The sequence below is a fragment of the Lissotriton helveticus genome, chromosome 10 (genome assembly GCF_964261635.1).
Source record: "Lissotriton helveticus chromosome 10, aLisHel1.1, whole genome shotgun sequence".
NCBI lineage: Eukaryota > Metazoa > Chordata > Amphibia > Caudata > Salamandridae > Lissotriton > Lissotriton helveticus.
In genome coordinates, this window is record NC_136071.1 from 73,432,981 (window position 1) to 73,447,756 (window position 14,776).

General features: G+C 49.0%; 1 protein-coding gene across 1 annotated transcript in view; it reads right to left on the reverse strand.

Moving 5' to 3' along the window:
* Window positions 1–14,776, reverse strand: part of USP11 (ubiquitin specific peptidase 11) — a 452,733-nt gene that overhangs the window by 166,664 nt on the left and 271,293 nt on the right. Inside the window, exons 11-12 of the mRNA XM_078664784.1 lie at window positions 14,656–14,739; window positions 11,740–11,834 (exon numbers count right to left, since the gene is read on the reverse strand). Coding sequence (XP_078520910.1) covers window positions 11,740–11,834; window positions 14,656–14,739 — 179 coding nt within the window. The remainder of the gene's footprint in view (window positions 1–11,739; window positions 11,835–14,655; window positions 14,740–14,776) is intronic.

Below are 14,776 nucleotides of genomic sequence, written 5' to 3' on the forward strand. Positions count from 1 at the left end.
GCTGGTCAGTACTCTCGAAAAGCCTACCCGGACAACGTCGGGACGGGCTGCTAGTAAAACAAACACAAGAATGTCTACAAATCTTACAAAGAATCCCCCACAACAGACAGTTCAGGTCATTACAAACTATTTAAAGTTTTATTTGGGTGGTGCTTACGGCAAGGTAAAGAGTTACAAGGAGGGTCTAGTTTACACTTAAGGGTAAGGCCTATGTTATATTGATGGTTAGGATCAGTGTTAAGGTAAAGCAACTTGTACTTAATCGGGATGCAAAGTTTAGTTATTTTGCATTGATTTGCTTCTTCATATAGGTCGACGTGTAGATTCAACCACAAATTAAATAGCTTTGCATTAATATTCTTTAGGCTCAATGTCATCTTATGAAAGATATGCTAAAGAATACTACTTTCAAGTTTTCTACATTTAGAGATGAAGTGCTGCTACCAGCGGTCTTCACGATTTGAGCTACTACTGCCCAAGCCTACTTGCAGAGGGCATTGAATCTCATTCTTCCCTAGGTCGGTAAGAGCAAAAAGATCGTAGTTCAGTTTTCTGTTTGCAAAATTGCAATGCCCAGTGAAATCCAGGGTTAAGAATTGAGACCTCGAAGTACCCCAATCTGTTTTAGAATGTTGGTGTGTTAAACCTCTTGTATGCAAGTGCCCCTTTTACACCTGGCCACTTCCACTTTTTGGCTGGTAAATTATGTGATTTCGACTGAAAGTGCACTGGGTTCCTGCTAATGAGCTCCCCAGTGCCAGAGCGCATTCCTAAAACTGTAAATTGTTCCCCCGATTGGCAAAACGTTTAGCACCCTCTGTAAGTTCCTAGTAAATGGTACCCAGGTACCTAGGGCCTGGGGTGCTACAGTGAGCCCCTAAAGGCAGCAGCACAAATTGTGCCACCCTAAAGGACCTCGCCAAGCACATGCAGGGATGCTATTGCAGGATGCATGTCTTGATGCAGACGAAAGCAAAAACACGACATGTGTCACATCCCTTTGTGCCATGTCCCCTAACACTGCATGTAATATTTTTAAGTCATCCTACAGCAAACCTGATAGCCCTAAGGCAGGGTGCTGAATATTACCTGTGCTGGTCAGTTCTATTAATGGCAGTACAAGCGACCAAGGAAGCCATTTTAAAACATGTACTGGAGACTGGTGAAAACGAGCTCCACAGATACATGATGGCTTCACTGAAAATAGGGATGTTTGGTATCAAACATCTAGTACTGGTAAACACACACTGATGCCAATGTTGAATTTACCAGTACATGCTGCAAGAGGGCACCTTGGAGGTGAAAACCTGACCTCCTAAGGTGAAAGAGCCTTTGCTCTCAGGAGACCCAGAACAAAAGTTTGTACCGGAAGAGGGTGTAACACCCAGTATCACCACAGGACGACTTGCTGATTAGCCTCCTTGTGCCAGTGGGCTTTAAAGAAGCTGCCGCCTTTGGAATGTGAATCTGGCTCCCCTCACAGGAGAAGCAGCAACTCCCTATCTAGAGCCCCCTGGGCACCTAGACAGATGGGAAAATTAGCTAGTTAGGTAGGCCTGCCACCCCCAGGCTAGTACCACCCTTAAGGTAGGCTACGGTGAGGTGGACACTTTTTTTCACAAGTAGCCATCTTTGTGATGGCATTCTTAGGAATTCTGGGACAGGGTTATGCCCTCTCCCCACAGGAAGTGGTCATATAGGGGAAGTAGTGACCCCAAGGGTTTGTATCCCATTGGTTACTACCATACTGTCCCCAAATGCCCCTAAATCCAGTATTTAGGGGAGTCCCTGGCACCAGAGAAGCAGATCCTGATGACCTGAGGAGAGGACACCGAAGAGCCAAAAAAGCAGAGAAAAGAGAAGCAGCAGCTGAGCTTGTACAAACCCTGCCCTCCCTATCTGCATCCCTCGTCGAAAACAGCACCAAAGTCGACTCGTCCTGCAGTTGTGACTCCAGAATCTAGAGAGGACTGCCTGCCTTCGAAAAAGACTCAAGACCTCCCATTAACAGTTGACCAGTTCTAAAGAATCTTCAAAAGAGAGGAAACTGAGGCCTCTGGAACTGCCAAAACCAGACACCTGAAGCCACCACAGCACCAGTCACCTCCGGCCCAAGTTGATGTGGACCACCGGTGCCAACAAGGTTCTCCAGCCCGCAGAGCTAGAGGCCATTGTGATTTCACCCCTCCTGAACTGCCCAACGTTGCCTACAGACTCTGCACACAGGCCCCCTCAACTGTAAATGTTCCAGTAAGGAAAAACCCAACATCTAAGGACACCCCTGCATCCATTGCTTCTGGGTTTTGGAAAAGAGGACCAAATAAGCCCTCGAGCATCGCAAGACCCGAGCCCACTTCCTGGTTCAGGCAGACTTGCTTCCCAGCCAGAGCCGGTATCCTCTTTTTACAGTTACAGATCCCCATTGAAACATGGGGCCCCCTACGCTGATTTACACCCTGCCCCCAGCCGCCTTCGTGCCGTTGGCTGTGTACTGCTGGTGCTGCCTTGGACCTTGTCCACCACTCACCTTAACGGATGGGGTTTGGTCGTGTAAGTCAACGTACTGTACCAATGTACTGTACCTGTTTGCAGAACTTGTTCTTCCTTCCATAGGATAAAATTTCAGAATTCAGAAATTGCATTAAGTATTAACGTTTTAAAGTGAAAAGTGAAAAGAATTCATATTGAAAATCGTAAATAAAGGTACTTGGTATTTTTATAACTTGGTGTGGATCTCCTTCTTGAGTCGTGTATGTCATTTATTAATCATTGTGTGTATATTTGCAAATGTATTGCACTCCTCTGTGTAAAACCTAAGGCTGCTTGACCACACTACCCCCTAAATAGAGCACTTTGGGACTGCACAGCAATCCCCTGTCCATTCATAAAGGAACCCCTGGACTCTTTATACAGTGTAACAACTTACTGATATATCACAAAGTCATAGGACTATGCTCCTTTGGAAGGATAATTCACCATATTTATTCCCTAAACATGTCTAACAGTGGGAAAGAAGTTCAAGAGTGTTTGTGAAATATTTTCTTGGGGATATTAACCCATTACCTCCGCCCGCCTTTGGCTCTTGCATTTGCTAATAAATAGGCTTTGCAAATGCCACTAGCAGGGGGCTTGACCATGAGCTTGCATTCACCTTTTCCCTGACCTACAGTACTAAAGTTAATTTAAAAAAAAAATTCTTCACCGGTTAAGGATATAGTCTCATTTTCTTATTGTGTGGATCTCAACAAAAGCATTTGATCCAAATTGTGAAGGGCCTGTCAACAGAAGATTTAGAATGATTTGCTAGGCAGCCAATTCAAGACTGAGCTAAAAGTAGAAATGACATTGTAGAAGCACCTTGTGCTGAATTGTAAGCTACCTTTGTAGCTGTATTTATATCCTTTTCAAATAACTACCTCCCTAGAGCCATACCTCATATCTCTAAGCTTGAATGGAAGAAAACAGTCTAACAGAAACTGGCTGCTACCTTGCAATAGTTCTGACACGTTTCTTTCATAGATTTCATGCATGTACAGCAGACATTTTTGTCTACAACTTCCACATGTCGGTTTTCTATCCACAGAAGAGCTGTAGTTAATGAGAAGAAAGGTTGCGTATTTCGGCCCACTGAAAACACAAAAGTATGGTGTTGGGTTATTCCTCAGCAGGTTTTAGTCCAAAACAAACTTTTCTGCCAAAATAGAAAAAGCAGGAATCAAGGTTACCATAAGCGGTTCCAGAAGCCCTGGTAAGAGTAATCATCAGTTTAGAAGAGGGTGAGGCGCTCGAAGATAAAGTCTGAAGGACAGGCATAGGTCAAATGGGTAAGTTTGTTTGCAGCTGTATCCAGGATCTCAATGAAGAAAATGAAATTCATTGGAAAACAGCTCAGAAAGACGGAGATGGAGTAGTTTCTGTCCTGTAACTCCAGTTCTGTAGTAGGGGTATCTCTGTTATAGTCATAATCTAGTGAATAGTCCCGCCCATGTGCGTGGACCCCGGAGCAATCAAAAATAATCTCTTACAGTGTCAAAAAATGCAGAAAATGCATAGACACTTAAGAGAGAATTTAAAGACAGATAATGCAGCCAAAAAGGCTACACTGTCCAGTACTTCAACTAAAAATTCCACCATAAAATCCACAAAACAGCAAAGCCTGTACAGATTTCCCTTGCTTAACAGCAAAATCCCTCAGGAATGATAGAGAGAAGAACCTGGACAGACAAGCCCCATAGGCTGCCATTATGTGGCTTAATTAGGATACTGTGCCTTTAAGGAACCTTCCAGAACCTTCTCTCAGTATCCCAGAATGCATAGCAGGTCCAACTTAGCTTCAGTTCTTTTTGAAGACGCAGAAAACGCCAGACCTGTAGCATTATGATCATGAACAACACTCCACCGGGGAGGCGGGAGGGCGCTTATGACTATAACAGAGATACCCCTACTACAGAACTGGAGTTACAGGACAGAAACTACTCCTTCTGTAGTAGGGGATCTCTGTGTATAGTCATAATCTAGTGAATAGAATGGCAAGCCCATCCCCACACCAAGCGGCGGTGGAGAATAAAATAACGCCACTACTGTGCGAACAGATTCCGCAGCGAAGCCTGCCCAACCTGAGCGTCTGCCCTGGCATCAGTGTCCAGGCAGTAATGCTTAGCAAAGGTATGGACCGACTTCCAAGTGGCCGCCTTGCAGATCTCTGCAATGGGAACATTACGGAGCATAGCTGTCGTAGCAGCCTTGCCCCTGGTGGAATGAGCCTTAGGTTTGCCCCCTAAGGTCTTATTAGCTTTGCAGTAACACAACTGAATGCAGGACACAATCCACCTAGAGATGGACTGTTTAGAGGTAGCAAGACCCGTCCTGACTGAGCCATAATTGATGAACAATTGGTCTGACCTACGAATATCTTTAGTCTTATCAAGATAAAACTTCAGCACCCTCCGCACATCCAGGGAATGTAAAGACCGTTCCGCCGGAGATGAAGGATTCTGAAAGAACGTAGGCAAAGTGATAGTCTGATTGATATGAAAATCAGAAACAACCTTGGGAAGAAACTTAGGGTGAGTACGCATAACAACTTTAGCATTATGAAATACAGTATAAGGTTCTTGGCAACACAATGCCTGAATCTCACTCACCCTGCGGGCCGATGTAATGGCCACGAGGAACGCCGCCTTCCAGGACAGGTGCTGCAACGAAGCCTTATGAATGGGTTCAAAAGGCTCCTTCATCAATCTGGACAGCACCACATTCAAGTCCCACGAAGGCGAAGGAAGCCTGACAGGAGGGAACACTTTCTTCAAGCCTTCCAAAAAATCTTTGATCACAGGGATCTGGAAAAAGGAAGTCTGTGAAGGGCCTTTCCTGTAGGCAGTCAAAGCAGCCAGATGAACCTTAATGGAATGGACATTAAGGCCCGACTGCGCCAGATGAAGCAGATATGGAAGGATGACATCTTCCTTGCATGACGTAGGGTCATAGTTCTTAGACTTGCACCAGATGCAAAACCTCTTCCACTTGTAAGCATAGGAAGTCCTAGTGGAAGGTCGCTTAGCCTCCTTCAGTATGCCCATACAATCCTCTGGGAGATTCAGATGGCCATATTGCACTATTTCAGGAGCCATGCCGCCAAACTCAAAGACGAGAGGTTGGGGTGCACCATCCGCCCCCCGAACTTCGTGAGAAGGTCCGGCCTGCACGGCAGCTTCATGTGAGGAAGGAGAGATCGGTGAAGCAGGTCCGTGAACCACCACTGTCTGGGCCATTCCGGGGCAATCAGAATCATTCTCGCCCTGGATTGAGACAGCTTGATGAGAACCGCCGGAATCAGGGGAATTGGTGGAAAAGCGTACAGAAAGCTGTTCGACCAGTTGATCCATAACGCGTTCCCCAGCGTCCCTGGCTGGTAGTACATGGAGGCGAAGCCTCGGCATTTGCTGTTTTCGGCGGTGGCAAACAGATCTACGTCTGGAGTTCCCCACCTTGCGAAGACTTCTCCTAGTACTTCGTCGTTTATGACCCATTCGTGGTTTTCCTGCACGATTCTGCTCAGTTCGTCTGCCTGAACATTCTGCACACCTGGCAGATGGGTGGCCGTTATCGACAGTCCTCGAGCCAGAAGCCAGTGCCAGATCGCCTGCGCCTCCTGCGACAGAGTGCGCGATCTCGAGCCCCCCTGCTTGTTGAGGTAATACATCGTTGTCGTGTTGTCCGTCTGAACAAGCAGAGAGTTGGTCTGAAAGGACGGATGAAAGGCCTTCAGTGCCAAGTGAACAGCTCTCAGTTCCAGGAAATTGATGTGGTACGTGGACTCCGTCGGGGACCACGTCCCTTGAATTTGCAGGTCTCCGGAATGCGCCCCCCAACCTTGGAGAGACGCATCCGTCACGATGGTCTGTGTGGGAATGTCCTTGTGGAAGGGAACGCCTCTGAGGAGATTCTCCTTCGAGCACCACCACTTTAGAGACTGAAGAGCATGTAGAGACAGCCGTATCCTGTCGTCCCAAGAACCTCTCCTCTGGTCCCACTGATCCTCCAAGCACTCCTGCAGAGGTCTCATCTGTAGCCGTGCGTGAGGAGTGAGAAAGATGCAAGAGGCCATCGATCCCAGTAGAGAAGACACCGTCCTCACAGTCGTAGACGGAGTTTTCATGAGAGCCTGAGCCTTCCGAACGAGCGATAAACGTCGCTCTTCCGAAGGAGACACGCTTGCTGACAGCGTATTGATGGAGGCCCCCAAGTACTGGATGCACTGTACCGGAATCGGGACCGACTTGGACATGTTGATGTGCAACCCCAGCTTGTTCAAGAGAACGCACGTCTTCTGGAAGTGTGCTTGAGCTTCCGAGAAGGAGGAGGCTTTGATCAACCAATCGTCCAGGTACGGGTAGACAAACACCTTGTTCTTCCTCAGGTGTGCCGCTACCACTGCCATACATTTTGAGAATGTCCTGGGTGCAGACTTCAGTCCGAAGGGTAGCACCGTGTATTGATAATGATTGGTGCCGACTTGAAAGCGCAGAAATTTCCTGTGTTTGCATGCAATGGGCACGTGGAAGTATGCGTCCTGTAGATCTATGGCACACATCCAGTCTCCTCGTTGCAGCTGAGGGTAGATCTGATGCAACGACAGCATGCGAAACATTTCTCTGCGAATCCACTTGTTTGCCTGCCGCAAATCCAGAATGGGCCTGAACTCGTTTCTGTCCTTCTTGCGGACAAGAAAGAACCGAGAGTACAGACCTCTTCCTCTTTGAGACAGAGGTACGTCTTCGATCGCCCTTTTCCTTAGCAGAACGTCCGCCTCCGTCTGAAGCTCGCGCAGTTGATACTGCGAGCTGACGGAAGGAATCGATGGAGGAGGGCTGGTGAAACGTAGACTGTATCCATTGCAAACAATATTCAGCACCCACTTGTCCTGAGTAATTTTTCTCCACTCTGCCAGAAAAAATTGAACGCTTCCCCCCACCGGAGCGGGTAACGGACGAGGGGGAAGTAACAGCTCAGGGACGGGACCCGGCCGGGCCCTTGGTCGCGGTAGAGGACTGTTGACGACCTCTACCACCCTGTCGCTTCTGGAAGGGCCGCCTGTACTGCTGCTGCTGCTGTTGATGTTGTCCAGCAGACTGCCCCCTTCCACGACCCTGCGACCCAAACCGACGTTGGTACTGTCGGAAGGGTTTCTTTTCCTTGGGCTTCTCCAAGCCCACTGCCGTCAGGGTCTCCGCTTCGGCCTTCATCCTGGCCATCTCATCATCCGCGTGTTTCCCGAAGAGGGTATCTCCGGAAAACGGGAGATTCGCCACGCGTTGCTGTGCTTCCGGTTTCAATGACGTCAACCTGAGCCAAGCGTGGCGTCTCTGGTGAATCCCGTGGCAATATCCGTGCGCGGACAGCAATGATATGTCCGCTGCGGCGCCGATGGCCTGATTAGAGACCAGCATCCCCTCCTGGACGATCTCCACAAAGTCCTCCTTGCGGTCTCGAGGGACAAGGTCTGCGAACTGCTCCATCGAGTCCCACAGGGACCGGTCGTAACGTCCCAGCAAAGCCGAGTCACTGGCGGCCTTCATGGACGAGGCGGATGTCCCACACGCCTTACGACCAGCAGAATCAATCCAACGGCTCTCTTTGTCCGGAGGCACCGTGGACGCAGGGGAGGTGGCATGAAGCTTCCGTGCAGCAGTCACGATGACCGAATCCGGTACCGGGTCCTTCCTCAAGAAGGCTGGGTCTGAGTCCGGAGCCCTGTACTTTTTTAGGATCCTGGAAGGTACAGACTTCACCGTTGCCGGCGTCAGGAATAGCTGTTCGGCGGGCTCAAGGAGCCCCGGCACCAGAGGTAACAGGGGGCGAGACAAGTGCCTTTTGTGTAATGTCTCAAATATCACCGAGGTAGAAGCCGTAGGCGCTTCAACCTCAATGCCCAACTTCGCCGCTCCACGCAGGAGAACCTCCTGAAATGTGCTTATATCGTCTATCGGAGACACCCTAGTCTCCGGCGAATCGGACAGCGTGGGCGAGTAGGAACGGGTCCCAGATGGAGAACGTGACCTGGACCGACGTCTCTTGTGATGACGCCTGGATCGTGAGGAAGATCCATGGCCACTCCTTGATCTGTCCCGTCTCCCCGAGCGAGACCTCGACCTCTTGGGCCTCGGACGCTCCTTCGGCCTCCCAGGGTCAGGAGTCCTAGGTTTCTTAGGAGTCTTCGGAAACTTAGGCATCGACACCGCCCTCGGTGGGACCGGGGGTGGAGGAGCAACCGGACGCGGGGTCTGCGGAGCCGGCTTCGGAGGTGGGGTAGGGGCCTTCGGAGGCGGACCCTTCGGCACAGCAGGCCGCGAAGGAGGTGTAGAAGGCTTCATCGGAGTATCCACCCCGGAATGCGCCGTTCCCGGCGAGCCACCATCTCTTCCGGAGCGTGGGGAGCCCCCCACAGTCCTGGGCCTGTCCTTAGGACCTCCAGACGTTGAAGACCGGTGCCCAGACGACGACCGATGTCCCCTCGACGTCGAACGGCCCTTCGGCGTCGACCGAATCCCACTTCTCGACGTCGAACCGTGTCTCCGTCTCGACGTCGACCCCGACCAGATCGACGAGCCACGAAACCTCGACGACGGGCGATGGTGCCTCGACGGCGACCTCGACCTCTTCGCCGGCCTCGACGTCGACTTCTTGGATCGCTTCGACGTCGACCCTTTGGACCTTCTCGACGTCGACCTCTCTGACCTTCTCGACGTCGATCTCCTTGACCGTCTCGACGTCGGTCTTTTGGAATGCTTCGCCGTCGACCTCTTCGGCGCCGGAGATGCCTTCCGTCTCGACGGCGACCTCGACGACGAGGATCCCCTCGACGACGATGTCCTCGACGGCGAACGGCGGTGTCGCCTCGACGGCGAGCGCCGACGCCGGGCCCTCCGATGTCGACCACTCGACGCCGACAGCGACGACGAGGATATCGACACCGGCTTCGACGGCGGCCGGAACACGTTCCTCGACGTCGACGGGCGACGTTTTCTCGACCCAGAGCCCTGGGGAGACCTGGAACTGGCCGTTGACCGTCCCCTCGACGTCGTGGTCAGCGCAACTGACCCAGACGGAGATCTTGGGCGAGGGCTGGTCTTCCTGCCCCTGGGGAGCCCCCCAGAGGCCTCAGCATGGGTAGAAGGAGCCCCTCCTGACCCACCTCGTGCCTTCAACTTTCTCTCCTCAAGTCCCTGAAGCCTGATCTTCTTCCTCTCCTTCAGGGTCCTTCCCGAGAAGCTTCTGCAGATCACACACTCCTCAGGAATGTGGGAAGAGGGAAGGCAGAGAATACAGACCTCATGGGAGTCTGACCTGGCCTTCTTTCTTGAGCACTCAGGGCATTTGTCGAATAATGCAGGCATTATGGACAAAAAAGAGTGCAGAAACACAGAAAGAAAGTCACCAAAGTACTTTAAAAGTACCAAAAATCGAAATTAGTGTAAAACACTAACAAAAACCCTTGAAAAGGGAGAGCTCAATGCTCCAGGGTCCTGCTTGCAGGAGCCGGAAAAAAGAACTGAGGCTAAGTTGGACCTGCTATGCATTCTGGGATACTGAGAGAAGGTTCTGGAAGGTTCCTTAAAGGCACAGTACCCTAATTAAGCCACATAATGGCAGCCTATGGGGCTTGTCTGTCCAGGTTCTTCTCTCTATCATTCCTGAGGGATTTTGCTGTTAAGCAAGGGAAATCTGTACAGGCTTTGCTGTTTTGTGGATTTTATGGTGGAATTTCTAGTTGAAGTACTGGACAGTGTAGCCTTTTTGGCTGCATTATCTGTCTTTAAATTCTCTCTTAAGTGTCTATGCATTTTCTGCATTTTTTGACACTGTAAGAGATTATTTTTGATTGCTCCGGGGTCCACGCACATGGGCGGGACTATTCACTAGATTATGACTATACACAGAGATCCCCTACTACAGAAATTTGGATAACGTGTAAACATTGACATTCATAACTGGACCTATGTCACCTCAAAGATGCTGCCCAATTGTCAGAAGGCCTAGATGACGTGGAGAGTGTCCTCTTGAGGTGCAAGTTCCTATTCATGATTGGCTCCTTCCCCCCTCTAGAGCTCTGCCTTGGACAGTGTTGTGTAGAATCAGTAAGCCCGACTATTTTTTCCATGGGCAAGACAACAGGAAGCGCAACATTGAAGTGAAGAGGATTTTTGGGAAATATTATGCATTTGGCAAATGACCTAGTACATGTTTACAGTCCCTGAAACAGTCCCACAACATTGATTCTGTGGATGCCTTTTTCAAAAGTCATACACCTTAAGGTCATAGAAAGTGTGTGCTTCAAAGATAGTAAGCTTGTGAGGCCTTAAACATTAACTAGGAACAGCGCTTACTTATTATGTTCACTTTATTCACCGGGACAGTTGGAGGTTTCAGAATGGGTACTCGCAAGGTGCATGGTTTTAAAAAAACACTCTTCCTCATACAGAACTATTGAAGAGCTTCGACACTAGTGCGGGCTTTTTGATGTTTATCCATGCCTAGTCTAGAAGGTCTCCAAAGATTATTATTTGGTTTACAGGTGAATTCTACGTATATTAATCCACATCTTACGTGGTATTTCTTGACAAACAGAAAGCTCTGCTACAGTCTAGTATGGCTGCAAATACGATGCACAAAACATGATCAATAGAGAAGGAAAAAAACATTTTTGCCAAAAAAAAGTAAAAAAATAAGCCAGACACCAAAGGCATCAAGGTAAGACAAAAAGGTAATAAAGTGATCAGGTGGTCAGCTTTGCTTTGCACTGCGTGCCTGAAGAGAATCCGGTTTACCTTAAAGAAACATCTAAAATTAGTTTCCAACAGATAGCATCCTGCCATTCCTGGCCTCGGTGAGGAATTTAAAAACTCTTTGAGAAAGATTTTTCTTCAACATTTGAGAAATCTTCTGATGGAGAGTGAAGATTTATCGTAACTATTTTAGAGGACATGTCATCTTAGGCAGAAAATGAAGACTGTTTTTTATTTAGCCGTTCTTTCGGCTAGTATGGAGATCTAGGAAAAGCTCGCCAAATGGTCTAGCTAGCCGAGAAATATGAAAGGTCTGTGCTCACTAAGTAAGAATACTAACACTCACTAAGAGATAGCTTGACCAATGGCCACGAGTCCAATGCTTTTACAAGAAATTAAGATCAACACCTCATACCAATTTTCTCCCCGCCAAGTTATAGCTGGTGACACTCACATGAAGATGTCATCCCGGTCCAGAATGGAGTTCAGGGACTCCTCCATCTGGTAGATCTTGTAGAACCGATGACTGAAGACATCTGCCACCATCATCTGCCAAAGGAGAGAGTGAAGTTAGTGTACAGGGGAGTGGAGCAGAGGGATTCAGTGTTTTCATCACTAGGCCAAATGCTTCAAGGGGAACTCATCATAACTCATTCCACACACACTACATATTTTTGACACAGCAGCCGTTACTTTTCCCACTTTTCCTTGCCTCTGCCCCCTATATTTATCAACCTCCCAAAACCCACTGAAACACTAAAGAGACCCAATTCAAGGAGTCATCACTCCTGATCTTGTAAAACATTATATATTAATGACATTTAGATAAAACTTCCTTTTAAACAAAAGGAGAGAAAAAATCCTAAGGGTACTGTAGGAAAGTAGGATCTGCTTTCATGGTTACCCCCACTTTTTGCTAGTGTCATTATGTTTTCCTGACTAGTCTGACTGGGATCCTGTTAATCAGGACCCCAGTTTCTGTGCCTCTTTCCTAAATTGGACCATGGTGAGTACTTAGGTACCCCCCAGATTGGCTACTGGTGTACTCTTGTAAATCTCTACTATAAGGTACTAAGGTACCCAGGGCATAGGAACACCAGGGGTCCATCATGGGCTGTAGCATGTATTATGCTACCCATGGGGGACCACTCAAATTGTGACTCCAACCCTGCTGCCATTGCAGCCTGTGTAAGCTGGTGTTAGCACCAGGGTGGGGGCACTTGCCAGCACCACTAGAGTGCTTTGAAGGGCGCATTTGGTGCCCTCCATGCATGCTCCAGTTGGAACCAGTTCAGGGAGCAGTTGGCTCCCGCTCTGGTGCAAAACTGGACAAAGGACATAGGAGTATCCTCCCCACTGTCCAGCCCCTCTTGTGGGAGGGACCACTGAATCGTCGGGACCCCTGAATCGTCCGAACCCTTTCTTTAGAGTACTTAAGAGCTTACCTTAGGGTGGTTCCTTAGATTTGTTGTGGGACAAGATTCAGATCCAAAACCATTTAGTCTTCAACCGTCTAAGCACTTTGGACTTCGCTTTGGAAACCAAGACTACAAATGGGAAGACTCCTGCTGCTCCTGGTCGAGTCGTCCTGCCAGTCTTCCGAGTCATCTGTGCCTGTGCTCCATACAGGTTCATCTACAGGCCTGTGGACATCCAAAACACCCAAAGGAAATTCCTTTGGAGTGAAAGAGTCACTTCCATGCATCTGGAGGCCCGCAACAAAGCGGACCGGTCTGCTTTTCCTGAGCTCCCACGGACTTCGAAAGGTTCAGCAACACAGGTGGTGGTTCTGCATCTCCCTTGAGGCCTGCACGGTCTTCACAGCAAGTGTGAAGCCAGTATCCCTCGTCTGAACCACTGAAGCAGTACCCCTGTGCACAGTGTCGACTTGCCAGTGCCAAGGCTTGTTGACTCTCCCCACCAGAGATCTTCGGGCTCCAAGAAGCTTCAGCCTCACGCATCTCTTACTACCAAGATCTTTGTCCTCACTACATCCTCTGCACCATGGACGTTCATCCTTGGTGAGCTGCTCAAGGTCCTCTTGAAACTCCTGCGCCTCCGGCCTGTGGGTCTTCTTGAGGGTGCTCTTTGCCTCCAGTGGGCTCCCCTGCTTGCTCGGGGCCTGCTCCGACTTAACTGCTCGTGGTGAGTCCCTTGGACCTTGCTGGTCCCGACACTACACCTTTTTCGTCTACTTCATTTGTTGCAGTTGCCAAGGCTTGTTGCTGCTCCAGGAGGACACTGACCCCCTGGCTCTTGACACCAGACGTGGGACAGCTCGTGAACGGCTCCTGATCTTCCACAGCGTTGCCTGGTCAGCACAAGTGCAGCGCCAAGGTCACGCCCACTATCCTGCATCTTCAGACATCGGTGGGAATTCGTCTTCCGTGCTTCCTGGTCACTCCTGAGTGGCATAGACTATCTGCTCTGTTTGCAGGTACTTCTCTTGCTGAATCCACCTTTGGGTTCCAAAGGACTTTTTAACCTTCTTTGCCAGCGGCATCTTCACTAAAGTCCTCCATTGTGGTCCACGGTGGTTTCTGACATCACTTTGCACCTATGCACCCAGCTACCCTGGTGTAGGTATCCTGGGTCCCGAGGTAGCTACGGGTGGGGTGATTCTCCAACCTTTCATCTTCCACTGGGCTTCTTCAGGGTCCTCTGGGAAGTGTCCTTCTTAAAACCGACAACGCAACTTACCCATCGACTTGTATTGAGCACATGGTTGTGTTCTCACTCTGCACATGGCCTCCGTGTGGTTCCTGGGTACTTACCTTGGGTGGCTCCTTGAGTCCCCAGATCTTCTAGATCTTCTGGGTCTAGTCTCGACTTAGGTCATGGGTCACATTCCACTTTATTAGTATATGGTTTGGTCTACCCCTGGCGACCAGTGTGAATTTGTGCTACTTACGTGTTCTATTTTCAAAGTATTGTGTGTATTGTGATTATATCTCCAGGTAGGAAATATTGCAATGTGTTAGAGAGTGTTTATTATAAATACATATTTTTATAACTACACTGTGTGGTTATTTATCACTTAACCTACACTATATGATCAGTACTGGTAAAACAAGCTGCTTTACACTCCACGGGACTAAGCCTGTAGGCTGCTCTCCACAGCTACCACTTAGAGAGCTTTGTAAGGTTATCTTATACTCCTACAATCAGCATAAGTGTGGTCTGGATTAGTGCAGCGTGCTACACTTACATAAGTGAGCACCATATACTAAGCCAGCCTACTAAAGTTACTGTGAATGTAAATAAAATTAACAGGTAATCGGCGTCTGTAGAGTTTTTCAGATTTCCACCTTGGAACTGGTTTCTGCTCAGCAAGCTCCCACTTTTCCCCTTCTCATAGTAAGACACTCACCTGCTCAGGAGGAACCCGCACATGCTTGGAGAGAACAAAGCACAGATCGAGAACCTTGCCAGCCTTTGGTACAATTAGTCGGTGCTGAAGGATAGAAAGGACGAGAAAATCAGATGGAATA